Genomic DNA, 26,702 nt, shown 5'->3' on the forward strand with positions numbered 1-26,702 from the left:
ACACACACACACACACACACACACACACACACACACACCCCCCCCCCCCCCCCCCCCCCGCTTTCATGCATATCAACCTGTTGGCTTTGAAAATGTATACGAAGGGCCTTTTTGGGGCAGCCCACACAAGGCTAGGTGAGGCACTGCACGTGAAAGGGGGAATTAACAAATTGGATTGGTTCGTGCTCACTGCCATTGTGAGCTGCCAAGTTGCCATGCCCTTTGTAAACAAGCTGCAGAGGAATTGGAACCCATCACTTCACTAGAATTAGAAAACCAAGAGCCGCCCCTTTGAGTGTAGCAGGGAGCTGCTGCCCTGGGCTCAGCTCTGCTGGGTGGGTTTTGGTCTGTTCTTGAGTTGTTCTTTCTCCTTGGGAGAGGCTGGGAAGAAAACACGGCAAACCTGCCACATTATGGATTGTTCCCTGTTTAGAACCCAGGAGTCCGGACCTAGCAGACTATCGGCTCCTGCATTTGATACAAACGAAACCGGCTGGAGCAGCCAGCCTTGTTAAAGCACAGGCCGGGAGGGGAGACGCCGGGCTTGCTTCTGCTTTTCATTCTGAAATACAATAAACCCTCCACCCCCAGCGGAAGGTTTTTCTGCAGTTAAGTGCCACTTGCCGGAATGGGGCAGGGCAGTAGCTTTTAGAACAAGTGTGGGGCCTCACCTGGCCCTAGGGTGGGACAGGGGCCAGTGTGGATTCTGTAGCCCTCACATGCAGGATGGTATTTGGGGACTGAGCCAGGTCACAGGCCCTGCCCCGATTGGAAGAGGGAAATCAGAAGCTGGAGCTTCCCCACAGCTCCTGCAGAGGGGAGACAGTCTCACCAGATGCCACCAAAGCATCGATGCAGCACTCCTGATCTCTGCTGGCAGCTCAGGGCAATGGCCTGGCTCCCCCAGCTGCACCAGGGAGGAGCTTGGGGAAACAGGTTCCTGCTCGGCTCAGATGTCACTTGGCTCATCTGCCCATCCTGCGGCTGAACGAGGTGGGGAGCAGTGGGGTGTGCCCCGGTGCCCACCCCTTTCAGACCTCACAGCAGTGGGGCCAGCCTGCTCCAACTGATAGCCACTTCACTGTCTCCCACAGCCAGGAGCAGAACCCAGGTGTCCTGCCAGCCAGAGCAAGGAAGGATCCCGCTCAGAATGGGACCAGAATCCAGGAGTCCTGACTCCCATGCGCTCTGCTCTAACCCCTACACAATGCTGCCCACCCAAGGGGTCAGTGACTTCCCCTACTCTAACCAAGGCCCACTGCGGTCCGCAGGAAAAGTAATTGACATCCCATAGCCTCCAGTGGAAATCATTCAGAGCCGCAGACTCGGTTTGGGGGACACAGGTGGAGAGAGACAATTCAGCAGCCCTCTGGCACAGCCCGGCAAAGGTCAGACACCGCAGGCCTGTGGCGAGTGCTGAGGCCTTTGTCAGTGGAGAGGAAAGAGGGGAAGTCTGTGATGAGAAAGCCCCAAAGAGAGGGCCAGCTCAGGGACACAGCCAGCGTGCCGGGCCACCTGGCTCCCGCTTCGCCCGTGGGGTCAAACGCCACCAGATTCAGTGCAAAAATATCAACTTCATTTCTTTGCCGCAGGCCTGAAGTGGCCCCCCACTGGTAACCAGCTCCCAGGCTTCTCCTCAGGTGCTCCTTCTGGGAGGCAGAGAAGGGGAGGTGACTTTGGAGCCGCTGCCAGGGCTTTTCCCAGGCTCCCATGGACGTGCACTGGCACCAAATCACCCCTGTTTACATTGGGGCGAATCAGGAGTGACTCTGGAAGAGTCAAGATCAGATCCTGGCCCCCAGGCTCCTTTCGCCAGTGGAAATAGGGTTAAATCCAAACAGAAACGGACGCACGCTGCAGCTTCGGCTCCAAGGGGCTCAGTGGCACCAAGGGAGGGGGAAGCACCTCTTGGGAACCGCCTGGCTGGCAGGGGAGAGTGGAGTGGGGACTGATTCATTCATGGCTGGGCCCCCAATGCCCCCAGCTGAGAGCTTATCACAGGAAGCTTTCCCTGGTGGCAGGGGCGGGCTGGGGGGCCATGCGGCTCCCCTCCTCTGCCCGCTTGCCAGCTATGTGCCTGTGATCCTGAGGCAAAAGAGAGGGCAGCATGTTGCCCCCAGAAGGACCCTGCACCCCAGCCTGCAGGGGGCACAGATGGAGGGGCCGGCCCCCTCAGTGGCTGTTTCTCCCCGGGTCCCGGCTGCCTGTAAATCCCCCAGGCTGGGAAGGAGATTTGGGGCAGGCAGGCACCGGAGTCCCAGCAGAGCGCCAGCCTCCCATGTCCGACGGCCCTGCCCCAGCACCAGCAGCTGGCTCCCCCCGCTGCCCTTAGGTCCGCTGGGCGTCCACCTTGGCGAACAGCCGGCTGTGCCAGTAGTCGGGGTTGTCGAAGGCGCAGTCGGAGGCCTCCAGGCTCCGCAGGGGTTTCAGGAATCCGTTCTTGGGGCAGGGCAAGCTGGAGCAGCCTGGCCCCGGCCCCGGCCCCAGGATGGCTTCCATCACCTCGTAGCCCTGCTCCTCGGGGCCAGCGGGGGGGCCAGCCGTGCTCATGCAGGCATAGTCGTCCTGCCTGGCCCCTGGCGAGCTCAGCATGCTGCTCAGGGACTGGCTGAGCCGAGGCTGCTTGTTCATGTACTCGTAGTCCTCCTCTGCCTCGCAGTCGGGCGCCGGCAGCCGGGAGCTCAGCATGCTGCCCAGGGAGGCGCTCCGCTCCGAGCTCAGCTCCATGTACTCGTAGCCCAGCTCCTCCAGCGAGGCTGGACGGGGCTGCGGGGGGCGTCTGTTCATGTACTCGTACTCCTCCTCCAGCGGCCCATCCTGCACTGCCCGGGCCAGGCTGGCCGCTCGCGCTGTGGGGTCAACCAACAAGCCAGCCTTAGGGGTACCTGGGGGGAACTGAGCTGCCTCGTGGCCTCTGCCTGGAGGTGGCCCATGGCAGTATCAGCCCCTGTCCAGGTGCCACCTGCCAGCCTTGTACGCTGTGGGCAGCCAGGGCACCGTACCTGGGCACCACAGGGGAGGGGAGAAGCTGGCTCTGGAATCTCACCAGGCTCAAAGTGGGAGGGACCAGGCAGCCAAGACTCCAGGACACAGGTGCAGCGAGTTTGTTGGGTCTCAACGGGGCGGCCAACTAATTACAGCCCCCACGGCCCCCCTCGGCAGCAGGGAAGACCTGGGGAGCAGAGGCAGATGGAGGTGCCCTTACCTCGGCTGCGGCGCTCCGGCATGACGTAGCCGTTGGCATCCTCCTCTTCGTCAGTGGCGCCTGCGGCCAGGGGGAAGCTCTCGCGCTGGGAGAGGTAGGCGCTGTCGCCCCGGGAGCGCAGGCTGCGGCACAGGCTGCCTGCCAGGGAGAGCTCTTCCGGCAGCTCGCACTCCGAGGCCGTGCCCCGCCCCTCCGATGACTCCGACAACGTCCGCCCCAGCGATTCCTGCCGGGTCCTCAGGGTCTGCCGGGAGCCCAGCCCAGCGCCCTGGGGCCATGGAGAGAGACAGGTCAGGAGAGGAGCTGCTGGTCGTGGGCTGCGTAAGAGACCTGGTCCTGCTCACAGCAGTGGGGATGGGCAAGGCCCAAAGGAGCTGGCAGGGCAAAGCTCCTGGTTACTCCAGTCCTGGCGCCCCTCGCTGCTCCTAACCGTGCCACTGTCCATCACCCCTGACTTGCAGCCCAGCCCTGTCAGTGCCCCTCACCCCCAACCCGCAGCCCCACGGGACCCCCTGGCAGAGGACAACCCTTTGTACGCTGCACTGGGTACCTGGCGGCTGCTGCTGAAGCCAGTCTGGTTCATGGGGATGTAGCCGGCTGCGGGGCTCAGGTTGGGGCTCTGCAATCGGACAGAGGCAGGGCGGTGACTGTTTGGCGCAGGCCAGAGAGGGAGGGCACTTGCTCAGCCAGCCTGATCCCCAGCCACAAGCTGGGTGGTGTGGCCAGCGCTGAGGCATGACCAGGGAACCAGGTCTCATGCTTCGGGGCTGAGCACTTCCGAGGTCAGGAAGGAAACCCCTCCCCAGCATGGGGATCCCACCGTTGGGGTGTCCCCGTTCATGCTTTTAAAGGGTATTTAGCCTCCTGGCTTAGGAGCAGGATGGGGGCGGGGGGCACAGGCCGGGCGGAGGTGCCAGCGGCTGTCTCTTACCCGGGCGTACTCAGCCCGCTGCTTGGAGGCGAAGTGGCCGGTGGCCGCGTTGAAGGAGCTCAGCTCCTCCTCCAACTCCAGCTCCAGCTCTAGCTCCAGCGCCTCCATGTCCTCCAGCTCCTTGTCGGTCAGGGGGGGTTCGGTGGGGGACAGCGTCCCACTGTCCCTCTGCAGGGCAGGGCACCACATCAGGGGCACAAGGGGTTAGCGGGGCCGGACCCCAGGGGTGAGCAGCCAGGGACGCCTTAGTGCTCAGAGGAGCAGGGAGGCCACAGGGGTGTGGGACCCGCCTGGGGGGTCTGAGTGAGGGAAGGGGGAGGGGGTGTGCCTAAATCTGGTCCTGCCCCTCCCCCCAGGAGGGCCCCTGTGGTCCAGAGCTCCCTGGGGTACATGTGTCAGGCAGGGAGCAGAGAGCAGAAGGGTGGATGGGGCAGGAGCTGGGACGCTCAGGCAGTGGTGGCGGGGCAGGAATGGGGATTTAAAGGACCGATGCACCATAGGCTGGGCAGCTGGGGGTGGGGGGGGAGGCCGTGCTGAAGGCTGAATTTGCCGAGGGCAGAGGGCCTAGGGCAGCCTCCCTCACCCCCCCACCCCCTGCAGAGAATGACCCGGCCCAGGGCAGCACACTGACCTTGATGACCAGGTATCGGGGAGGGTCCCGGGCCATGCGCGTGAACTCATTGGCCAGTTCCTTGAAGGTGGGACGGACATTCTCATCAATCATCCAGCCTGGAGGAAGGGGGTGGGGGGGAAGGAGGTGAGACTTGGCAGCTGGGGTGGGGGGGTGAGACCCAGTCTCCCCCCCCCCCCGACTCCTCCCAGCAGCACAGGCCCCAGCTGAGGGGCTAGGAGACAGTGTGTGATGGGGTTCAGGGGTCCCCCTGCACTGCACCCCGTCCGCTGGCAGGAGAGACTCTCACTCAGCAGGTACAACAGCAAGTTTATTAGGCGACAGATGTCCAGTTTCTCACAGAAGCGACAGCACAGCAGCCAGAGACGGTCCTTCCAACCTGTCCTGGGGAGAAGACCCCGAGGGGGGCCCCTCTGGGGTGTAGCTTCCCCCTCCTCAGGCTGGCTGCCTTCCAGCTCTCCCTTTTCCTAGCCTCTAACTGCCGCCCCCGATTCAAAAACCCAGCTCAGCTCCTCCCTGCTCTTTGTTCAGGCAGAGGTGTCACCTGCCAGTTGTAGCCCCAGGGTCATCCTTAGCCACTGGGAGCTGCTGCTTGCCTCAGACATCCAGCCTGACTCACACATGCACTCCCCCCACTCCATTACACAGTGCCATGCCCTCCTGCCCAGGGCTGTGCTCTGCCCCCCCAGCTGTGGGGCTCCCAGCTCCCCCCTGCTAGATGCCCTCCTTGCACCCAGGCACTGCAGACCTTGAAGTAGCTGGTCCATAGCAGGGGTAGCATGCATCCTTCCCACAGGCCCTGCTGGGCCACGGGGCACCAGACCCCCAGACCCCTTCCCAGAGCTAGCTCCCCAGCTGCCCCCAGCAGGGAGAGGAGGGCCAAGCCCCGATGGACAGGACAGACGGATGGACAGAGCTGCGCCCGGCCGCAGCAACTCACATTTCACCATCACCATGTAGACGTCGATGGTGCAGATCTGGGGCTGTGTGAGCCGCTCGCCCTTCTCCAGCAGGTCGGGCACCTTGGCCAGCCGGATCCCAGCGTAGGGCTCTGCCCCGAAGGTCATCATCTCCCACAGCGTCACGCCTGTGGGACGGGGGGCACCAGGGTCAGTCAGGGGACGTGCCAGAGGGGGCCCCCGGGTCCCAGGGCGGAAGGGGGGCACAGCTCCTGGCTACTTCAGCCTGGCTGCCCTGGGCAGGGGCACATGGCGGGCACTGACCGTAGCTCCAGACATCGCTCTGGTGCGTGTACCGCCCGAAGTGGATGCTTTCCAGCGCCATCCATTTAATGGGGGTCTGTGGGGCGAGAGGCAGGAGGAGCGTTACCCAGCCGGGGCGGAGGGTGCGGGGGAGGGGGCTGCTTCTGCCAGCGCGTGTACGGGGCTTCTCTGATGGGGTCCCAGGGTCACCTCTCCAACCAGCCCCTCTCCATAGGGCGGAGCCGACGCCAGCCCCGCACCAGCCGATGCATGAAAAGAGCAGGGAGCCTCAGGCCAGACTGCACCTCAAGCGCTGCCTCCCCGGGGATGAGGGCCCGAGGGTGTCCCACCTTGAGCTCGTTGTAGAAGTATTTCTTGTCGTCGGGGTAGAGCAGGTCCGCCACCCCGAAGTCGGCCACCTGCACCTGGTTGGGCGACTTGAGCAGGATGTTGCGGGCAGCCAGGTTGCGGTGAACCATGCGGTGCTCTTCCAGGTAGTACATGCCCTGCGGGTGAGAGGCGAGTTTCACTGGAGTTTCATCCTGGTGATGGGCAGCAGGCTGTGCAAGCTCTGCCCGTAGCCTCAAGGCTCCACCCACTCCTGCTGGCCTAGTCCCACCCATAGCCTCAAGCTCCACCCACTGCCTCAAGGCTCCACCCACAACTGCAGAGCCAGCAGGATGTCCTTGCTGAAGTGGTCTGGCCTCAAGACCCACCCACAACCCTCATAGATCCCCCTTCAGGGCATCAGGCTCCGCCCCCACTGAAAAGCTCCACCCACACAGCCAAAGGCTCCTCCCACCACCCTGACCAAGAATGGGTTGACACCACTGGCCTGTTCAGAGCACTCCCTCATTAGGGTTCAGAGTCAACGCCCCAGCGGAGAGGAACAGGCCACATTCACCCTACCTTCAGGACAGCACCAACCCCAATCACTACCCCATCTCCTTGCCCTGCCCAGCCAGGCCCAGCCACCCCACCCCCAGAGCCCAGCTCTGCCGGGGCCCTGCCTCCCCGGCTTCACCCCAGAGTGCTCCAGTTCCAGGTGGGCTGGACGCCAGCATGGAGGTGCTGTCGAGGGCGGGGGGCAGCTCACCTTGGCCACCTGCACGCACCAGTTGAGCAGCAGCTGCGGCCCGATGCTGTCCCTGTGCTTGCGCACGTACTCCAGCAGCGAGCCCAGCGGCAGCAGCTGCGTCACCAGCTGCAGCTGCGTCCCAGGGCAGATGCCCAGCAGCCGCAGGATGTAGGCGTGGTCCAGGCTGCCAATGGCCAGCATGTGCTGCAGGGCCCAGGGGAGACAAGCGCCCGTCACCGCCCAGGCTCCGCCTCCTGCCCCAGGTGCCCGTCACCGCCCAGGCTCCGCCTCCTGCCCCAGGTGCCCGTCACGGCCCAGGCTCCGCCTCCCGCCCCAGGTGCCCGTCACGGCCCAGGCTCCGCCTCCCGCCCCAGGCGCCTGCGGAACTCCCCAACACTGGGATCTGGGCCCAGCCAGACCAACGGGGACCGGGGAGATGCTGGCCAGGGCCCCACCGGCTGGCTGCTGCAGCGAGGGCCGGCAGTGCTGACCCCCGCCATGCTGGGGCGAGTGGGGGGAGCGGTGGCACATGGAGAAGCACCAGAGTTTTACGCCTTTCCAAAGCACCAAGCCTGGAAGCAGGTGGTGACGGCGCAGCAGGGACAGGCCGAAGCGAGGGCTGACTCACGTCGGTGACGGCATGGAAGGTCTGCCGGCCGCTCTGGTCCTGGATCACCTTGATGCTGACAGGGATCTTGATGGAATCTCCGTCGGGGATCCAGACGCCCTGGCGGGAGGGGACCCCCTGTGAACTGAGCTGGGATCCCAGCGCCTGCCCCCCTACAGCAGCGAGGCGACGCCCCCCAGGTCCCCTGGGCTCCCCACAGCCGTGAGGTGACACCCCACCTGGCAGCTGCCCAGGACCTGCTCCCCAACCCCCACAACCCCCCCCAGCCACAGCCCCCCCTTACCTTGTGCACCGTCCCGAACACGCCTGAGCCCAGCACCTTCAGCCGCCTCAGCTCTGTCTCCTTGAAGATCCGGGCCAGCACCTTGTTGGCCTTCTCACTCGGGTCCAGGGGCTCGAGGCTCTGCCCAGGACACAGGTGGTCAGATGGGCGCCCGGCCCCACAGGGCTCCGGAGGGTAGTGGGGGCTGGGCGGGGGCCTCTCACCTCCCCCCTCTCCAGGTACCGGCGCATCGCCCGCTTCCTCTGGATCTTCTTCCCACGCCAGTAGAGCAGGGTGAGCAGGAAGCAGGAGCAGGAGATGAAGAGGCAGCCGACCACCACCACTGCGATGACCGTGGGGCTTTTCCTGGGCACAGCCGGGGGGTCAGCGCCAGCCCTGCCTGATTCACCGGCGCCGCCTATGGGGCCTGCTGCTGATCCCAGGGGCATCGGGGACGGCACTATAGCGGGGGCCCCTCTGCCACACAGGCCAGGGGCCTTGGTCTCTGGCCAGCCAAGGAGGCTGGGAGAGGAGCAGCAGGACAGTCCAGGGGGGCCTGACAGACACCCCAGCCCCACCCTCAGCAGCTGGTCCCAGGCGAGGGGCCTGGCCTGGGGGGGAGGGTATCAAGGCTGAGTCCAGCACCACGGCCCTGGCTCCCGGGGGTACCTGCAGTGCGGCCTGGGCCAGCCCCAACACAAGGAAGGTGCAGACAGAGCCAGCCTGGAGGGCACTCGCCCCGGATACACTGGGAGCACCGGGCTGAGAACGGCCAAACTCAATCCGTGCAGGAGCCCAGCCCCTCCCTCTGCCCCACGTCTGCTGACACACAGCTCCCCCCACCCCGGGCCAGCGTATCGGAGACTGCTGGGGCAGTACCTGACAACAGGCAGGGGGTCACTGAGGCAGTCCTGGAGCTGTGGCCCGAGGCACCTGCCGGAGACAAAACTGGCTAATTACCCCATGAACGGACAGGAGCTGCAGAGCGCCAGGCTTGTGGGAAGGTTGGAGTGGGGCAGGCTGGGAGCCAGGACTCCTGGGTTCTCTCCCCAGCTCTGCGAGGGAAGTGGGGGCTAGTGGTTAGAGCAGGCTGGGAGCCAGGACTCCTGGGTTCTCCCCCTGACCTTGGGAACCGCGCAGAGATGGTTCTTGGGAGACAGCCCCAGCGTCAATGCTTCACCAGCTGACCCCCCCAGGCAGGCGCTGGCAGCGCCAGGTCATGGAGCCCTCCAGCCCCCATCACTGGCTCAGGAGCTGAACGTGGGGCTCAGCTGCAGCCCCTCCCCCACCCCATGCTGGATGTGGGCTGCAGGATCGGGGCCTCCCCTAGCTGTGCCTGGGGCCGGGGGGGGGCTGCAGGATTGGGTCCCTCCCCCAGCCACTGCTCTCACCCCTGGGTGCAGTTCTCATGGCAGGGCCGGCACTCACGGCTGGCGTCCGGGTACTTGTAGATGGGGCCCCTCTCACCAAGGACGCCCTGGGGGCAGCTGGCCACGCAGTGAGGCCCGTCCCGGTACCGGGCACAACTCAGGCAGGCATCCGCGCCCTGCGGGAGGGGGGCACAGTGTCAGGGGGGGCTGGGGGGGACCCCACCACAACCAGCACCCACAACCCTTAGTGTGCCCCCTAGAGGAGACAGTCCCCTTTCCCCAGCCAGCCCCCGCCCTGGGGCCGGCTTGGAGCTGGCGCCCCCTAAAGGGGACAGGCCCCTGCCCTTCCCCTGCAGCATGCAGTGTTGGGGGGCACTGCGCACCGAGCCGTTGCAGGTCAGGTTGCCCTCGGTCCTCGCGCACTCAGGGTGGCACGGCAAGCACTCACCCCCGCGGGTGTATTCCCGGCTCGGCCTGCAACACAAGAGGGGGGTCACTGATGCTGCCCCCCAGGGGCCTCCTGTCCCTCCTGCCCCCCCACATTTCCACACAGGCTCCCCAGGCCCTCAGACCCCCAACACCCCACCCCTCAGGCACCTCCCCCCATCCATCACCCCCATCACCCCACCCCTCAGCCTCCTGGCCCCCTCCCCTCACCCCAGCTCTCCCCCGCTACCCCTGGTAGAAGCGGCAGGTGTCCACACAGGTCCCTTCCCGGCTGTAGTTGCGGCAGGACATGCACTGGTCGGGGCCGGGCCCCCAGCAGCCGTCGCTGGAGCACAGTGGGTCACACACCTTCCCCTCTTGCACTGCAGGGAGCCGGGGGTCAGTACTGGGGTGAGCTCGCAGCCCCAGCCACGGCCCCTCTGCTCCCCATGCCACCCAGGGGCTCGTGTGCCCCCTTGTTCCCCCACCCTCCTGCTCCCAGATCCAGGTACTCAGGAGTCCTCGTTCCCGGTGCCCCTAACCACTAGACCCCGCTGCCCGTCCCACTCTGGGGACAGAACCCAGCATCCTGGCCCTCCCGCCCGGGCTGCCGCCAGACCTGCCCCAACTCACCGCACTTGCTGCGGGGCTTGTTGTTCTTGATGTCGAGGTCAGCCCTGCGGCGGGACAGCGCGGCCCAGTTGAGTGTGTGCAGGTAGCAGAGCTGCCGGTTCTCGGTGATGTACACCTTCCCTGCGCTGATCTCCCGCAGCGACCGCAGCCCCAGCGAGCTCACGTTCACGTGCTTCATGATCAGCAGGGAGAAGCCACGGCTGGAAACGGAGGTGCCCGCGTCAGCCCCACAACGCTAATTCTATCCCTGGCTCCGGAAGGGCAGTGGGGGCTAGTGGTTAGAGCAGGGTGGGATGGGAGCCAGGACTCCTGGGTTCTGTCTCCAGCTCTGAGGTGCACTGGGACAGAACAGAGGACCTGGGTGTCCTGGTGCTGCTTGGGAAATGGACCCCGCCTCCCTGCTAGGAACTGGGCTGAGACCCGCTGACTTGTTTCAGCCAGGACCCCCGAGAGGCTGGCTCTCAGCCCCCACCCAGCAAGGGCTGGATTCGACCTGACACCCCAGAACCGACGGCTCCATTTCTCCCCAGCCCGTCCTAAGCCACAGCCCTGCTTGCCAGGGTGGCAAGGGGCCAGGGAGCGCTTCCTGCTGCTGTGTGGGCCAGGGACATGCCCCCTACAACGCGGGGTGGGGGTCTCACTTGTACAGGCTCCGGCCCCCGATGGTGACAAGGTTGGAGAAGACGCTGAAGTTGTGCATGTGCTGGGGCCATGACTGGATGTTCAGGTAACCTGGGGAGGTGCAGCCAGAGTGTCAGAAATGACCCCCCACTTCCTCTCCCACCCCCCACTGCTCTCTTCTGGGCACCACGACCCCCGCCCTTGGCTGCCCTGGTTTGACATAGACACTTGTGTCTCCCTGCTGACCAACTGGCAGGGGCCTCCCCCCCACCCCCGTTCTGTCCCCCCACCCCCCGTTTCGCCCCCTCCAGCCCCTGCCTGCTCCTCACCCGTGATCTCCCGCACAGTCCGGAAGACATTCAGCTTCTCCGGGTCCAGAGCAGAGATGTTGTGCCAGGGGTCCCTGCAGGGGGTGGGGGACGACAAGACCCAGACACTGTTAGAACAGCTGGCCTGGCGGAGCCCAGCTTGGCCGGATGGCGCTGTTCTCCCCAGGGTGTCAAAATGAGGTGCTGGGGGGTGAGTTGCAGGGAGCGAGGCAGGGGGCCAGAAGAGGGTGCTGCGCTGCGTGGGGTGGGGTTGAGGTGCTGTGCTCCCCTGGGAGTCAGGGCTGGGCATTAGGGTGCGCTGTGCTACAAAGAGAGGCAAGGGAATTAGCAGGGGGCGCTGGGCCAGGGGCAGATGCAGAGGAGGCTGGCTGCAGAGGGAGGGGGGAGGGCCAGCAGGGGGGCGCTGCAGTGCAGAGGGAGGGGGGAGGGCTAGCAGGGGGGGCGCTGCGGTGCAGAGGGAGGCGGGGGAGGGCCAGCAGGGGGGCGCTGCGGTGCAGAGGGAGGGGGGAGGGCCAGCGGGGGGGCGCTGCGGTGCAGAGGGAGGCAGGGGAGGGCCAGCAGGGGGGGCGCTGCAGTGCAGAGGGAGGGGGGAGGGCTAGCAGGGGGGGCGCTGCGGTGCAGAGGGAGGCGGGGGAGGGCCTGGCGGGGGGGCGCTGCGGTGCAGAGGGAGGGGGGAGGGCCAGCAGGGGGCGCTGCGGTGCAGAGGGAGGGGGGAGGGCCAGCGGGGGGGCGCTGCGGTGCAGAGGGAGGCAGGGGAGGGCCTGGCAGGGGGGGCGCTGCGGTGCAGAGGGAGGCAGGGGAGGGCCTGGCAGGGGGGGCGCTGCGGTGCAGAGGGAGGGGGGAGGGCCAGCGGGGGGGCGCTGCGGTGCAGAGGGAGGGGGGAGGGCCAGCAGGGGGCGCTGCGACTCACCCGTTCAGCCCCGTGATGAGGAAGTCCAGGTTGCCCAGTATCTTGGTGCAGTTGACAAATTTGTCAATGTTGCTGGAATCGACCGTCTGGTATTTGCTGCCGGCACCGGTCCCCTCACAGGCTGCGGGGCAGGGGGCAAGTCAGCAGAAGTGCCTGGGCCGTTCCCCCCACCAGGCCCAGAACCTGGCTCCAGGAGGGGAGGAGGGGCAGAGCCCTGCGGGGGGAGGGGTGGGAGGCAGGACTCCTGGGTTCTGTCCCTACGTGGTAGGGCTACACCCTGGAGGCGTTGGGGCCCCGAGAGAGACCCGCCTCCCGTACCTTTGGGGCACAGTCCGGAGCAGGGCTCACACATCTTCAGGCCGTTCTTCTCCACCTCCATCTTGTCACTGGGACAAGCCCGCACGCAGGAGCTCTGGTCCACCACGAAGTTGTCTGCAGACAGAGGCAGTGGGTCACGCCGCGCTCCTGGGCAGGAGAGGGGGCGGAGCGCCTAGTGGTTGGAGCAGGGGAGTCTGGGAACCTGGACTCCTGCTCAGCTGGGTGCGCGCCTTCCAGGCACGTCACACCTGCCTGGCTCCGGGCCTCAGTTTCCCTAAATGGTTAGAGTAGCCCCGCTCTGTGGAAGGCCCTTTGCCATCCTTGGCCTGGGGCGACAGGCTGGGAGGGACGATTGCCAGTGCTGCCCCCAGCGGGCGGGGTGGGGCGCTGCTGGGGCACGGGTGCGCCGTGTGAGTGGCGGGTGGCATTTCACAGCAGGGCCAGGTCGTTTCCCCTGCCCCCTGGAGAGAGGTCTTGGGGGGTAGGACTAGGGCTGTCACCTGCCCCGGCGGGAGCTGCAGAGAGGGTGCTGGCCGGCAGGGGCAGCGTGCGGAGCTGGAAGGACCTGGAGCCGCCCAAGGTAAGTGCCGCCCGGTCCAAGCCTGCAACCCTCAGATCCTCCCGCGCCCCAGCCCGGAGCCCCTCCGGCTCCCCAGCCCCAGCCCAGTGAAAGTGAGGGTGAGGGAGAGCGAGTCAGAGGGATGGGGGCTGGAGGGAGTGGGGGCAGGGTGGGGACAGGGCGGGGGCTGTGCAGGAAGGCTGGGACCCCTCCCCACGCCCCTGGGAGAGGTCAGGGTGTCCCTGGGGAGCCCCCCCAGCCCCGGCTCACGTGGGCAGCTGGCGACGCAGATGCCCCCGTACTGGTACTTGGTGTGGGGGTTGGGCTCCAGCTGGAAGGTCAGCTTGTTGTAGATGAGGGGCTGCGGGCACAGGGGGACACAGGCCCCGCTGTCGTTGAAGTGGCGGCAGGCCTGCGGGGGGCACAGCGTCAGAGACCCCAGCCTGGCATGGCGGGGGCACCCACCCCGGCCTGGCACATACAGGCCCCTCCGCCACCCGGTCCCGCCCCTCCCCATCTCTGCCCCCGCCCGGCCCCCGGACGTACGAAGCAGTCGGTCTGGCCAGGGCCGGTGCAGCCGCCCGCACACTCGTCGTGGCAGCACTCGCTGGGGTTGCGCCCGAAGCAGCGCCCGTTGCACTGGGGGGCGCAGATGGTCTTGCTCACTGGGGGGAGCAGAGGGGACGGGTGAGAGGGGGCTGTGGTCTGAACTCCCCGAAGACTCCCGCCCCCGGCGCCTATGAACAGGGCCAGATCCTCGCCCCGGGGGGGCCTGGAGGTGCTGCCAGGGCAGTTCTGGTCCCCTTCCCACCCCTGACCCCAGATACTTGCCCCATGGAGGGACCCCCAGCCCTAGATACCTGCCCCACAGCGGGTTCCTGGCGCCAGCCAGGTCCAGGGAACCAGCACCCATGTGACCCCCTGCTCTCTTTGCCAAGCAGAGACCCTTCCCCCTTCGGCCCTGCCAAGCACCCCGCCCATCCAGGACTGTGAGCCGGTACCCACATTTCTGGCAGTCCGTGGGGCGCGGGCCCCAGCAGTGTCCGTCACAGCTCTCATGGCAGGGGGCACCTGGCGGGAGGGAAATGCCAGTGTCAGGGGGCAGAGGGGCCAGGCTCCGGCTCTGGCACCCTGACCAGGCACAGGCCAGGCCCCGGCTGGGTAGGGAGAGGAACGGAGGCCAGCCCCTCCTATGGGCAGGGCGGCACAGGGGGCAGGAGAGTCAGTCCAGCGCTCAGCGCCACCCCGGCCCCCTGACCAGAGCTAACGAGGGACCGGGAGCCCTCAGTGCTGCTGGGAACCTGACGGAGCCAAGACTCCTGCGCTCCGAGGGGAGTGAGGACTAGTGGGTAAAGGTGCTTTGAGTTCTTCATCCTTGCCCTGCAGCTGGGCACCCTGCCAGGCCCTGTTGGCCCGGGGGAGGTGCTTTGGACCCTGGACGTTGGGGCCGATGTCTGCAGGGGGCTGGGCAGTGGGGTGCTCTGCCCTGCTGTGCTGGGGCACAGGGAACTGAACACCTCCCAAGGTGCAGCTGGGGCCCTGCTCTGCCTCCCTGTTTCTCTCCAATTCTGGCAGCCCCCCGCCTCCAGAGCTGCCTTGTGCCAAGTGCTGCCCAAAGCAAGTGGGGGACTCCCCCAAGATCCCAGGGTGCAATGGGAAACAGAGGCCCAGGGAGCGGGTGGTGTAACTTGACCAGGTTCGCCCAGCCAGTCAGTGGCAGAGTTGTGAATAGCCCCTGCCCAGCCCGTGAAAGCCTGGCCCAGGGAGGCCCCCTTGTTTGGGCCGGGGACTGAGGCAGAATTGGCCTCTGGGCACCCAGCCCAACTTTCACCCCTTGTGCCACGGGCAGCAGGGGGGCAGCGCCATGGTTACAATTCCTGGCGCAAGGGGAGCTGGAGCCCAGGGGCAGCTGCCAGCAGGACCGGGCGGTGGCGGTGCCCTGGCCAGACACTCACACTGCCTGCCATTGTCCCGCACCACCGGCTCGATCTGCTGGTCCCGGACAATGTCCCTCCACTCGATGGTGTCCACATGGCACAGCTGCTCATTCTTCTCGATGTACACCCCGCCCGCCAGGATCTCTGCAAGGCAAGGAGCCGCTGGGACCAGGCTCTGCCCACGGGCTGGCCCCCAAGCCCAGGCACTGAGCCGGTACCCTGGGAGCTGGTGAGAATTGGGCGCTGCCCGGCTGATCAGCGGAAGGCCCAGGCCAGCAGCAGGTGGGCTGGTGTTGCACGTCCCCACCCGCTTCCATGCGCGGAACACGAGGCATTCTGCACAGGGGTGGGCAAAATTAGGGGGAACCCTGGCGCTGGCTGCCCCCCCATGCTGGGGCTCAGAAGGGGCACAGCATGGGGGGCAGGGAAAGGGAAGTGGGGCTCCTGCCTGCAGGGCCGGGGAGAGGAGGGGGCTGGACACATGGCGTGTGGGGCCCCACTCACGCCACTAGCAGGGGGTTCCATCTGGCCACTCCGTGCCCCCCCGCTGGGAAGGCCCAGGTCAGGGGTGTTCTCAGACGGGCTGTGGGGGGCCAGCCCCGAGAGCTGGGGGGCTGGTGACAGGGGGTGATTTCCGCAGGCCACGGCTGGAATGCAGGTCCACAGTGCTGGGGACCCCCCCTCCTTTACACCCTGCCCTCCCCTCCCCCAGCCAAGCACTGGGAATGGGGCACAGAGACAGAACTCCCTGCTGGGGGCAAGGACCCCGTGAGAACGATGCTCAGCCCTGACTCCCCCTCCCCAGATTCCTTCCTCCCAAAGTCTGACCCCCCCCAGACACCAAAGAAACCCACCAGGGACTTATCTACCTTGTCTGGCACGGGGAAGGGGCTGAGATGCTGTGGGCTGCAGCTGGTATCTGGCCCCTTCCCCGAACTAGAGGAGGAAGACAGAGGCTGATGCGCGTGAGCTGCCGTTCTGCAGACAAACATGTGACCTTGGCCTCTGAGGGGGGACTACAGCTCCTACCCGACACCCTCCCTGGAGACAGGGAGGCTGGGCCCCTGCTCCACTCTGCTCTGTTTTCGGCCTCAGTTACATGGCGTTGCTGTGGGCGGCTCCCGTCCTCCACCCTAGCACTGGCTGCATTTTGCCAGCAGGGCGGGCAGGGCAACCTGGAAGCTGTGATGGCCTCGCCCCTCCCCCTGCAGAGTGCAGGTGAGCCGTGGCCAAGGGTGAGGTCATGGTGTTTGTGCCGTGAACAGGCCCAGCCTGCACCATGGCACCCGCACCCGACACACCCCACCCCTGCTGACGCGGCCTTGCCCTGCCTCGGGGCAGCCGCCAGGCAGGAAAAGCCACACAGGCCGCTGGTTAGCCTCCGACGCAGCTTGCACAAGGCTGTTAGCCACCCTGCGGGCTGAGAACGGCCCACTCGTGTCACACACCAGGGTGGCACACTCACCCGTCAGCTGGTTGAAGCCCACCTGGCGGAGGGCGTGCGTGGCGTTGCGGTGGTAGTTGAGCAGCACAAAGAGGGCGTATTTCTCCTCGTACTGCTGGGTGCCCCGGATGACGCGCAGGTTCCACAGGGGCAGGTTCGTGAAGACGTTCATGGCGATGAGGACGTAGCCGGTCACTTCCCGGATGGTCTGCAGGGCAGCGGGACAAGGCGCCGTCAGCCTGCACCGTGTCCAGGCCCCTTGGCCAGCCGGGGCGCACAGGAGAGCAACTCGCTCAGGGAGCCCTGGTCGCCTGCCGGCTCTCCTGTGCCTTTGCCCTGCTGACCACTGCGTCCCTCGCACGCGCCTGTGAGCATGCACGCCTGAACACAGGCACACGTGAACACATGCCTGCTGCCTGCAATGACCCCTTTCCCGCTGCCCCCGGTGTTCACCCCAATGCAGCTCAGTTCCCCCTCGCCCCCCGGCGCAGGCAGGACCCAAAGGCTCCAGGAATTCACCCCTGGCTCTAGGGCCCAGCTCTGCGGGTTGGGGGCTTCAATAAAAGGGGGGCAGAAGCAGCATTTGGGGGCCCGGGAGCTCCGGCCTCGGTGCTTGGAGCCGGCAGCTGCCAGCGCTAGCCCGCGGCACTGGGGAGCAGCAATCCAGCCGTGTGGGCCCTGAGCCCCCCCCCCCGTGCTCACACCCGTGTAACCGCCTGCACCACAGGGGATTTGCACGTGTGTGTTCGCACACGCACGTGCCCCGGCAGCCCCACCCTGGCGTGATCCCTCCCAGGGCAGTTGGAGCTCCCCCTCCTCCTGGCAGAACCCCAGTGCCCAGCCGCGCCCCGGGCCCCACCTGCAGGAAGGACAGGTTCTGGTGGTGGTCGATGAGCACAATCTCCAGGTTACCCATGACGATCTCGCAATTGTTGTACATTTTGTGTAGCGTCTGGTACTGGTGCTGGGCGTCGCCCGTCACGCTCAGCCCGTTCAGGGTCCCTGCGCACACTGCAGGGGGGACAGCAGGGCCTGAGAGCTGCACGAGGGTACGCCTCGCACGCGCGTGTGCACGCACACCCGCTGGGGGCCCCTCAGGGGGCTGGCCTCCTGCCCCAGCCCCACCCCCCAGGTAAGCAAAGGACAACCCTCCCCTCCCCCACACACTGCCACAATGCCACCATTGTGACATGTCGGTGGGGGGAGGGACACTTGGCAGGTGGCCAAGGGGCAGCCGATGCCAGCGGGGAGGGCGCGGGGGGCACCTGACCCTGCCTTGCCGGGAGGACAAGCCCTGTGCCAGTCCACCTGTCCTGCTCTCTAGGCAGGGCCAAGGCATCCCAGACTCCTGGGTTCAGGTCGCGAGCCAGCCACGCAGGGCATCCTAGGGCACCTCCCAACCCCTCCCCACGCTGCTCCCCTGGCTCGGGCCCCTCCCACGGCATCTCCCAACCCCCCAGACAGGCCCAGACGCTTCTTGTGCAAGGGAGGGAGGGACCGACCTGTCCTGCCCAGCCCCCACCTCTCCCCTCCCCCTCACTGCTCCAACCCCCTCCTCTGAACTTTCCATCCTCTGACAGGCCCTGCAGAGGTCACCCCCCCTCTGGCGCAGAAGAATCGGCCCTTTGGGACGTGGGCGGCCCTGCCAGCCCCAGGGAGGGGCCAGGGGACACAGGCTCCATTGTGCCAGCCCAAACGGCCCCCGCCTCGCAGTGGGGCGTAGCTGTTCCCCGGCTCTGGGGGCCTGGGAGCGTCTGGGGGGGGCAGGGCCCCAGGCATGTTCTGTCTTTACAATGGGGGCTCCTCCACCCCCTCCCCTGCCAGGAACGACTCTGCCCTAGCAGCGCCTGGGGTGGGCGGGTCGATCCTGGCCCCCCTGCACCCGATTTGGGGAGAAACCCCCTCCCTGGCCTCCTATCCCCCCCAGGGGAATCCTTTCCCCGCTCCCCCAGGTCCCCAGGAGGAAGCCTGGCTCCCTCTCTTCAGTTTACAAGGGGGCTCCTTTGCTCCTCCCCCCAGACTTGTGGTCCATTACAAGGGAGTCAGATCCTGCCAAACCCTCTGGGCCCCTGCTGCCCCCCGCAGACAGCCCCACTGCAGCCCCCAAGCCCCACCCTCCATCCCTCATGCACCCCCCCCCAGCCAGGCCAGTGCCAGCTCACCCACGTGGGGCCTACAGGAGGACACCACCCCCAGTTCAGGGGTGTTCAGAGCCCCTCTCCCAACACCCTCCAGTGCCCAGGTCCAGACAGGGTCTGGCCCTTCCTGCCTGATAACAGCTGGGGGCCGGGGGGTCAGGGGGCCACAACTCTCCCTGCATCCTTCCTGCTGCCCCCACGGCCAGACGTGACTCAGGCAGCTTGTGCTAAATGGGGTCTTTGTCTCCCGGCTGAGATAAGCCCCCGGCCTGCAGGGAAGAGCTGGCACCAGACAGGCCGGGCCGGGCCAGGGGGGCAGTGCCCTGGTGATGCCTGTGGCTCAGGGGGCTTCGAGCACAGCCCTGCCTCATGCCCCCGCTACAGAGAACAAGGAACTTGTCACAGGTGTGAGCAGCTGGGAGTGGGGCGGGGTTTGCCCCCTCGGGGGCACCTGCTCCCACCTGGCCCCCGGCCAGGGAAGGGGCTGGCTTAGGGGGCTGGGAATGAGGTCTCTCTACTCTGTGGGGAAGGGGTCAGTGCCGATGGGGTAGGACCCTGCTGCCCCCCCCAGCCAGTGTTTTCACCCTTCATGCCCTGAGCTGCCGGCCCAAGGGCACTGGGGATCTTGGCTGGACCCCCTCCAGGCTGCGCTCTCCCCCCGTCATGCCTCACACCCACCAGGAGGCGGGGGACAAGTGCACCCCCCACCTCCTCCGGAGGGGCCCGGGGAAGGAGGTGCCTCTGGTGGATGCCCCCCGGCTGGATGGGGGATGGGCTGCTGTGACTGACAGGGAGCAGAATGCCCCCTTCCCCCCCCGGCAGCTGGGCGCGGCCATGGGAGCTATTTTGGTCGTGCCAGCTGCGCTGCCGGCTGGGGCTGCGGGGCCCATGGGTGGGAGCCGGGCCAGAGCCAGACCAAGGGAGCTGCCAGCCCCAGACTGAACGATCTCCCCGCCCAGGGACGGACAGACAGACAGGCCCTGCCCCACAGGTTCAGCCCCACAGGGCTTTGCTCCTGCCCTCCATTAAAGTTCCCCAGGCCAGGCTGAGGCCTGCTCCCTGGTCTCCCCCAGGGTCCCTCAACCCTCTGACTCCCCCCCACTGCCGATCTCGGCCTGGGTCCCCCCCCCATGCCCTCAGTGGGACAAGCCAGAGCAGCCCGAGACACCCCAGTGACCACCCCCCCATGTTACTGGCTTATAAATCATCCTGAAACCGCACCAGTGCTCACTGCCTGGGGTCTGCTCTGGAGCCGGCGCTCGGCAGGCCAGGCCAGCGAGTCGCTGAAGCCAGGGGTGCCACCTGCGTCCCTGTGCCAGCTGGGCCAGGCAGGGGCATGTCAGGGCTCTGTGCCCACATGGGAAACGTTGGAGAGTTGAGATTCCCCACAGAAGGGGCCTGCACCCCCCAGGCAGGCAATGCGGCCGAACAGAGCCAGACACCCAGGCGTGGGACGGAAACACACTGGGCCAATGGCAGAGGGCACAGCAGACAACCTGGGCAGGTGACCCAGTGCAGGGAGAAGGGATTTTCCCTCCCATGGCAAGGCCATAGCATGGTCCTGGCAGTGACCTCCTATGTGAGCCGGGAGCCCGACTCAGGGGGGCAGTTCAGAGGCTCTCAGGAAACCAGCTTAGAACACTGCTGTATCCTGCGTCAGGAGCTGTAAGTGGCAGATGTAACGTCCCCCTTCAGCAGCTTTCGCCTCTCGCCCTGTTCTTCCTTAATAACCCTTTGCATGGTAGACGGCCAGGGACCGGCCCGGCGTGGGGCTGCGGGTGAGATCGAGGGATCTATTGACCTGGGGACGTGGCTGGTCCCTCCGACGGCTGGAAGAACCTGGGTGGAGTTGGGGCAATGGGCTTTCACAGCAGGAGGGTCGCAGGTGGGGCGTTAGGAGCGGCAGGAGAACCTGTGGCTTTGCCTGTCTCACTTCTGGCTGGGCAGTGGGGAGGGCAGAGGGACTTCTGGGGCTGGCTGGATTTGCCTTGCTGAGAAGGACGCCCCAGCTCAGGCTGTAAGCAGACGGTTGCAAGCAATTTGCCCAGGGTTGGTTCTCAGCTGTAGCCAGGACCCCGGTAATATTACAACCCCGCCTCAGTGGTACAGAGTGAGTCATGGCACGCGAATGGAGGGATCCTGACTCCCCACCCCAGGAGGCCATTCAGAGGATGCCAGACAACCTCCCTCCTTGGCCCACAGAAATAACTGGGAGGGGGCGGGGGGCAGCATGCCAGCCCCAGGGAGAACCCAGACTCCTGGGTTCCCTCCCCAGCTCCTGCAGGGCAGCGGTGTCTAGTGGTTAGAGCCAGGGGCAGCTGGGTGCCTGGACTTCTGGGTTCTGTCCCCGGCTCTGCTACAGACTCGCTCCTTGGCCTCACTTTTTCCAGCCCTCCCCCACCCCACGTCCTCGCTTCAAAGTGCTCCAGGCAGCTGCAGCTGCTGCCCCCCCAGCTTGTTGCTGAGGCCCCTCCCCCCACCTGGTTCACCCCCACACCCAGTAGTGAGGGATCCTGGCCCGGCCCGCCTGCCCCACAACTCCCAGGAACTAGGAACTACACAAGGAAGTTCAAAAGTCCGTCCCGGCCCCCCCCCCATCCCGGGTAAACAGAGCAACAGCCAAGGGCAGCCTGGGCCTCTGGCACCTGTTTACCAAGGGCCTGGAATGTAACTTCGCAGGCTCCTCCCAGCCCTGCCGGTGCCCCTCACCCGACCCACAGCCCCAGCCCTGTGGCTGTTTCAGCCTGTGCCCTCCTGAGCAGTGCAGGAAATAGAGCTGAGTGGGCAGAAAACCCACCAGCCTGCGAGGGGCCCTGGGCAAAGCCCTTTGGCGACGTGGGTCCAGGTGCCCGGCGTGGCCAGGTCAGGGGCACAGCAGCTGGGCTCAGCGTGACCTGGCCCCAGGCCTGTCCCAGGAGCCCAAGGAAGCCGGGGAGGGGAGTGCAGGGTCCCCCGGGATACTGCCCCAGGCGCTGGGAACAGAGGGGCTTTCGCTGCAGATAAAGGCAGGAGCCAGCGAAGCAGCTCGGTCATTAACTGGCCACACAAAGGGACGAGTCTCCTTCCCGCCCCGCCAGGCCCCGGCCTGGGCTGCCTGCCCCCTCCTGGCGGGAGTCCTCAGCCCTGCACCCCCACCCCCCAGGTCTGGCCACCTCTGAGCTCCCAGCCACTCCCCCTGCTGCTCCTGCAGGGGCAGAACCCCTTGGCCACCTCCAGCCTCCTGCCTGCTGAGGGGAAACTGAGGCACGGGGGGGGCAAAGACAAGCCCCCAAGAGTCCTGGCAGGGTATGAGTAACTCCCATTGCCTGCAGGGCCCCAACGCCACCGCTTCTGTGGGGTCACTAACACCCCCCAATTCCCAGAGGGAACCCAGGCATCCTGACCCCCAGCCCCTCTGCTCTGACCCCCAGGCCCGGCTCCCCAAGCCGAGAACAGAGCCCGGAGCATGAGTTCCCAAGCCTCTTTCTCCCCGGCCACGGCCCACAGGACCAGCCCCAGCCACCCAGACCTTGTCACAGCGCAGGGGTGTCGGCGAGGGAGGGGCGCTCCAGCTGTTAGGAGCGAGCAGCCTGTGCACCGAGCCCAGCCCCGGGGTCGCCGCACTCATGGCCAGAGACCCCCGGTGGGCTGGGAGCAGCAAGGCAGGGACAGCCTTGGGGGGAAGCCCTGGGAAATCCCTCTGCTCCCCATCTCTGAGGGGCATAGGGGACTCTTTGGCACACCCCCACCAGCTCCTGGCAAGGGGAGCTGGGCAGACAAAGGGCCGTGAGCCTGGCACTCTGGCCACCCTGTTGTGTAGGTGCCCTGGAGCAGGGTGGGCAGCTCCTGCCTCTGCCCCCCCACCAGAGCCCCATCTGGCTGGAGCAAGGGGACGAAGCAGGAAGCCAACAAAACCACCGAGGGGAAACTGAGGCACAGCAGGGCTGGGACTGGCAGAGGGAGAACTAGAACCCAGGAGTCCTGGCTCAGTTGCTCCAGCCGACAGGCAGCGCTGTGCTCCGACCAGGGGAGCGGCTGCCCCAGCGGCTGTTGCCGGGGGGTCCCGACCCTGTGCCCCTCCAGCTCCAGGCCTGCACCGGCCACACAATGGGCAGCCTTTATCCGCTGGCCCGCCGGGCGTGGGGCTCCCAGGCCCGGGCCCATTAGGGCTTTGGAAAAAATCTGGCCGCTGGGAACAAAGAGCTACAGACAGAAGCACCGAGCCCAGGCCGGGGGAGGGGGGAGGAAACCCCGGTACAAGCAGGAGAGCGAAGGCAGCCGGGCCCAGCTACGCCCGGAACGCAGCCCCGAGCCCCAGCGGCCCCCGGCCGGGTTAGGAATGAGACTCCCCCCGCGGCCCCCGGGCTGCTCCACTCCCGGCGGTTAACGGCGGAGCCCGGGGCGGCCCGGACACTGCGAACTGCCGGGTCCCCGCCGCTGACCGCAGCGCTGGGGTGGTGCCCGGGCGCACGCTGCGGCGCGCGCGACAAAACTTGTTCCGCCGGCCCGGCCCGGCCCGGCCCGGCCCGCTGGGCGCCCCCGCCCCGCGCCCGGGCCCAGATACCGCCGCGGCGGCAGAGCCCGAGGAATGCGGCCGAGGCTGGGGCGCGGGGCGGGGAAGAGGCCGGGAACGCAGAGCCCGGCCGGGGAAAGGGTCGCTCCGGCCCCGCTGCACCTGCGAGGGAGCCCCGGGCCGGCCGGGAACGTGCCAACGCGGAGCAAGGGGGGTCCCACGCACGGCCCGGCCCGGCCCGGGCTCCTCCCGGACGCCTGGGTTCCGGCCCGAGTGATCCAGCCCGCTCCCGCGGAGCTTCGCGCCCGGGCGATGCGCACCACGGGCAGAACCGCCGCCGGCTGCGGGCGCTCAGCTCACGGGGGGAACTGAGGCAGCGCGCTCCCTACAGCCCCGCGGCTCCGGGCCGGGCTGGCGGGACATCACCGCAGGTCAGCGGCGGCTCAGCCACGGGCCCGCAGGGAACCGGCCGCCTCCCCGCGCGGCCCGGAGCGCCCGTGGGTGCGCAGGTGCTTTGCCCGCTCAGGCCTGGGCGGGAGTGGGGCACGTCACAGCAACGCAGCTGCCCTTGGGCGGGGGCCGCGGGGTCCCCCTTCCACTGCGGGGCGGGCGGGAGAGGCAGCCCCGGGCCCCGCACACCCGGGGAGCGAACTGCAGGGCCGCGCCCGGGCCACGCTCCGGGGTCACTCACAGGCCCAGGGCCGGACAGACACAAACACCGGCCTCGGGGTCCCCGGGCAGCGAGCCGGCCCGTCCGGCGGGCATATGGGGAAACTGAGGCACGGCGCAGGGGGTCATCAGCCGAGGAGTGGGCGGGGGGCTGTCGCGAGGGCCCGCGAATCGCAGTCAGTCGCGAGAGCTGAGCCTGTCCCGCCGGCCTCACGCTCGGGGGGGAGCCCCAACGCCTGGGGTCCGAGCCCGGCGCGGCTCCGGCCCTCGGCGCCCCCTGGACGAGCCGCGCCTGCCCGGCGGACAAGGCGACAGGTGTCCGGGAGCGGCCGCTGGCCCGGCGCCAGCAAACGTTGCAGCTCCGAGAGCACCTTGATCCCGAGCGCCGGACCTGCCCCAGCCTGTTCGGCGGGGAGAGGCCGGGAACCTGCCGAGCCAGATACCAACAGCCCGGCCGCTCCCCGCGCCCGCTCCCCTGGGGGAAGCCCGCGGGTCCCGCGGCCCCGATCCGGGTCGGGCTGCGCCGGCGGAGGCGGGAGCTCGGCTCGCCCGTGCGGGAGGTAAAGGCACCGCCCCGCCCCAAGCCGCCAGCGGGGTCACGCACCGACCCCCCGGACCCCCCCGGGAGCCGAGGAGTCCCGCGGGCCGGAGCGGGGCAGACGTGGCTCTGGGCCCCGGCCGGCCCCCGGGAGTTGTGCCGGACCAGCCCGGGCCTGGGGGCGGGGGGCGCGGGGCCGCCCCCGGGCAGGGCAGGTCCAAGGGCGCATCCCCGCGCCCCGACTTACCCGCCTGCGGGGCCGCGAGCTCCGGGCGCCAGAGCAGCAGCACGAGCCAGCCGGGGAAGCCGCCCGGCAGCGGGACCCGCCGCATCCTCCCGCCGGCCCCGCTGGGCTCCGCTCGGCAGCGCTGCGCCGCGCGGCGGGGAATACGGCCACACGCTCCATTCAGGAGCGGCTGCGCCGCGCTCATTGGCTGCGGCTCGCAGCCAATCAGAGACGAGCCAGCTGAGCGGGGGGCGGGGCTGAGTCCCCTGGGGTGGGCAGAGCCTGCACCCCTGGCGGCGTCCGGGCCCGGCCCGCTGGGCTCCCGCCAGTCCTTTGCATGGCGCGCGGGATAAAAGTTGTCCCGAGCACCCAGGGACGGGCAGAGCCCCGACCCGCCCGCGGCATCGGCTTCCCCGGGAACAGGGGCGGCCCCCGGACCTGCTGCGCCCGGTGGGCCGCGGCGAAGGCGCCGATCGAGGTGGAAGTGAAGTTTTTCTGCAGTTAGGCGGAGTTTGAATCCGTTCCGGCTTGGAAACAGCAGCGCGGGGTGTGTGCACGCGTGTGTGTACGTGTGTACACACGTGTGTACACGTGTGTATGTGCCTGTCTGTGCATGTGTGATGGAGTGGGGGATACGTGTGTACCTGTGTACCCATGTGCGTACGTGTGTATACGTGTGCGTACACATGTGTACACGTGTGCATGTGCCTGTCTGTGCATGTGTGATGGAGTGGGGGATACGTGGGGGGGGCTCACAGAGGCTGTGGGGCTCCTCCTGGGGGTAACCAGGAGACCAGGTGACACTTCTGAGCTGCAGACAAAGGGGGAGGTGGAGCCTGAGGGGTGTGAATGGGAGCTGGGAGTTGGAAGGAGTGAGTCTGGGCTGGGAGAGAGAGAGACAAAGTGGGGGGGGCAGGCCCCGGCTGCGGGGTCCTCCCGGGCTCCTCTCACCAGCACAGATGGGACTGGCTGTCCCTGGCGGTTGCACTGACCTCTCTGTACGATGCTGTGTCCTGTCAGCTAATAAACCCGCTGGTCTCCTGCCGAGTGAGAGTCACTCCTGCTTGGGGATGGGGGGCAGCGCCTGGGGACCCCTGAAGCCCATCACAGCATGTGTGTGCATGTGTACATGTGTGTATACGGGTATGTGTGTTGTGGAGCAGCACGGCATGGCTGGGCCAGGAGCTCAGCCCCACTGCATGTGTAACTACAGGGGAAGGGTCCCCCTCTGGCCTGGGGTGGGGCTGGCTGGTCGCCCACTGCTCCAGTTAGCCGGTCCACGACCTGCCACCTTCCAAGCCGCGATCCCAAGGCCGCTGGGTGACCCTATTGCCTTATGGAAAATCCAGGACCCCGGCCTCCAACGATGGCGCAGAGCGGCTGTCCCATGTCAGGGCCCCTTGGCAATGGGCCTGCTGCTCCAGGGATGAAGGGGATGGGGGCTTCAGAACCCCCTAGTGGGGGGGGGGGTGTTCCAAAGCCTCCTGGAAGGGGAGGGCCGGGAATGAAGCCAGAGCTGTGTCCATGAGGAGTGGGAGGCCAGGGACCGAGCCAGCTGCCCCGTGGAGGGGTCCCCTGGCACTGTAGGGCACCAGCGAATGAGGCAGCTGCCGTTTGGTGTTCAGCAGCAGTGGGGGGCTGCCACAGAGGGGTGCCAGGGAATGGGACAACTGCCCCACAGAGGAGCTCCCCTGCAGCAGGCGCTGCTGCCATAAGGTGCAGAGCTCCAGGGAGCAGGCAGCTGCCCAGTGAAGGAGCTCCCTGGCAGGAAAGGCTGCCACCCCAGGGCACAGGGTGCCAGGGACCAGGAACCCTGCAAAATACAGCGCAATTTGCCCATTTTCTTAAGAGAGGTTGGGATGCCCAGGCGACAGCTTAGCTACAGGACCGTCCTGGGACAGCCGGGCCGGGCGGGCACCCTTGTCACCTTGGACTTGCAAAGCTGGGTAAGAGGTTTTCACCCGCTTGCGAACGGAGCCCCCAGAAATCCAGGGCAGGCGTCTGTAGTGGCCCACAAGGCCCCTCCTTGGGAAGGCACCTCGACCCGTGCTCCCAGCGCTGGTCAGACCCACACAAGGCCGACAAAGCTTTGCTGTGACAGTGGCTGGGCAGGTGCCCACTGCAGCGTAACCGTGTTGGAACTAACGAAAAGCAG

The 26,702-nt window shown here is 67.1% G+C and overlaps 1 protein-coding gene across 1 annotated transcript; it reads right to left on the minus strand.

Moving 5' to 3' along the window:
* Positions 1-62: 62 nt before the first annotated feature.
* Positions 63-24,709, minus strand: ERBB3 (erb-b2 receptor tyrosine kinase 3). Its single transcript, XM_074980113.1, has 28 exons — positions 24,569-24,709; positions 17,344-17,495; positions 16,506-16,692; positions 15,059-15,184; positions 14,109-14,174; positions 13,650-13,768; positions 13,374-13,515; positions 12,545-12,658; positions 12,227-12,347; positions 11,317-11,390; positions 11,008-11,098; positions 10,367-10,566; positions 9,984-10,116; positions 9,691-9,781; positions 9,329-9,483; positions 8,817-8,870; positions 8,162-8,303; positions 7,959-8,078; positions 7,676-7,774; positions 7,066-7,251; positions 6,320-6,475; positions 5,991-6,066; positions 5,708-5,854; positions 4,768-4,865; positions 4,137-4,304; positions 3,756-3,824; positions 3,206-3,473; positions 63-2,849 (listed from the first exon to the last, which is right to left on the minus strand). Exons 1-28 carry the CDS (start codon positions 24,651-24,653, stop codon positions 2,329-2,331), a joined length of 3,960 nt encoding a protein of 1,319 aa, XP_074836214.1. The 5' UTR covers positions 24,654-24,709; the 3' UTR covers positions 63-2,328.
* Between the last annotated feature and the right edge of the window lie 1,993 nt (positions 24,710-26,702).

The sequence above is a fragment of the Carettochelys insculpta genome, chromosome 29 (genome assembly GCF_033958435.1).
Source record: "Carettochelys insculpta isolate YL-2023 chromosome 29, ASM3395843v1, whole genome shotgun sequence".
NCBI classification, from domain to species: domain Eukaryota; kingdom Metazoa; phylum Chordata; order Testudines; family Carettochelyidae; genus Carettochelys; species Carettochelys insculpta.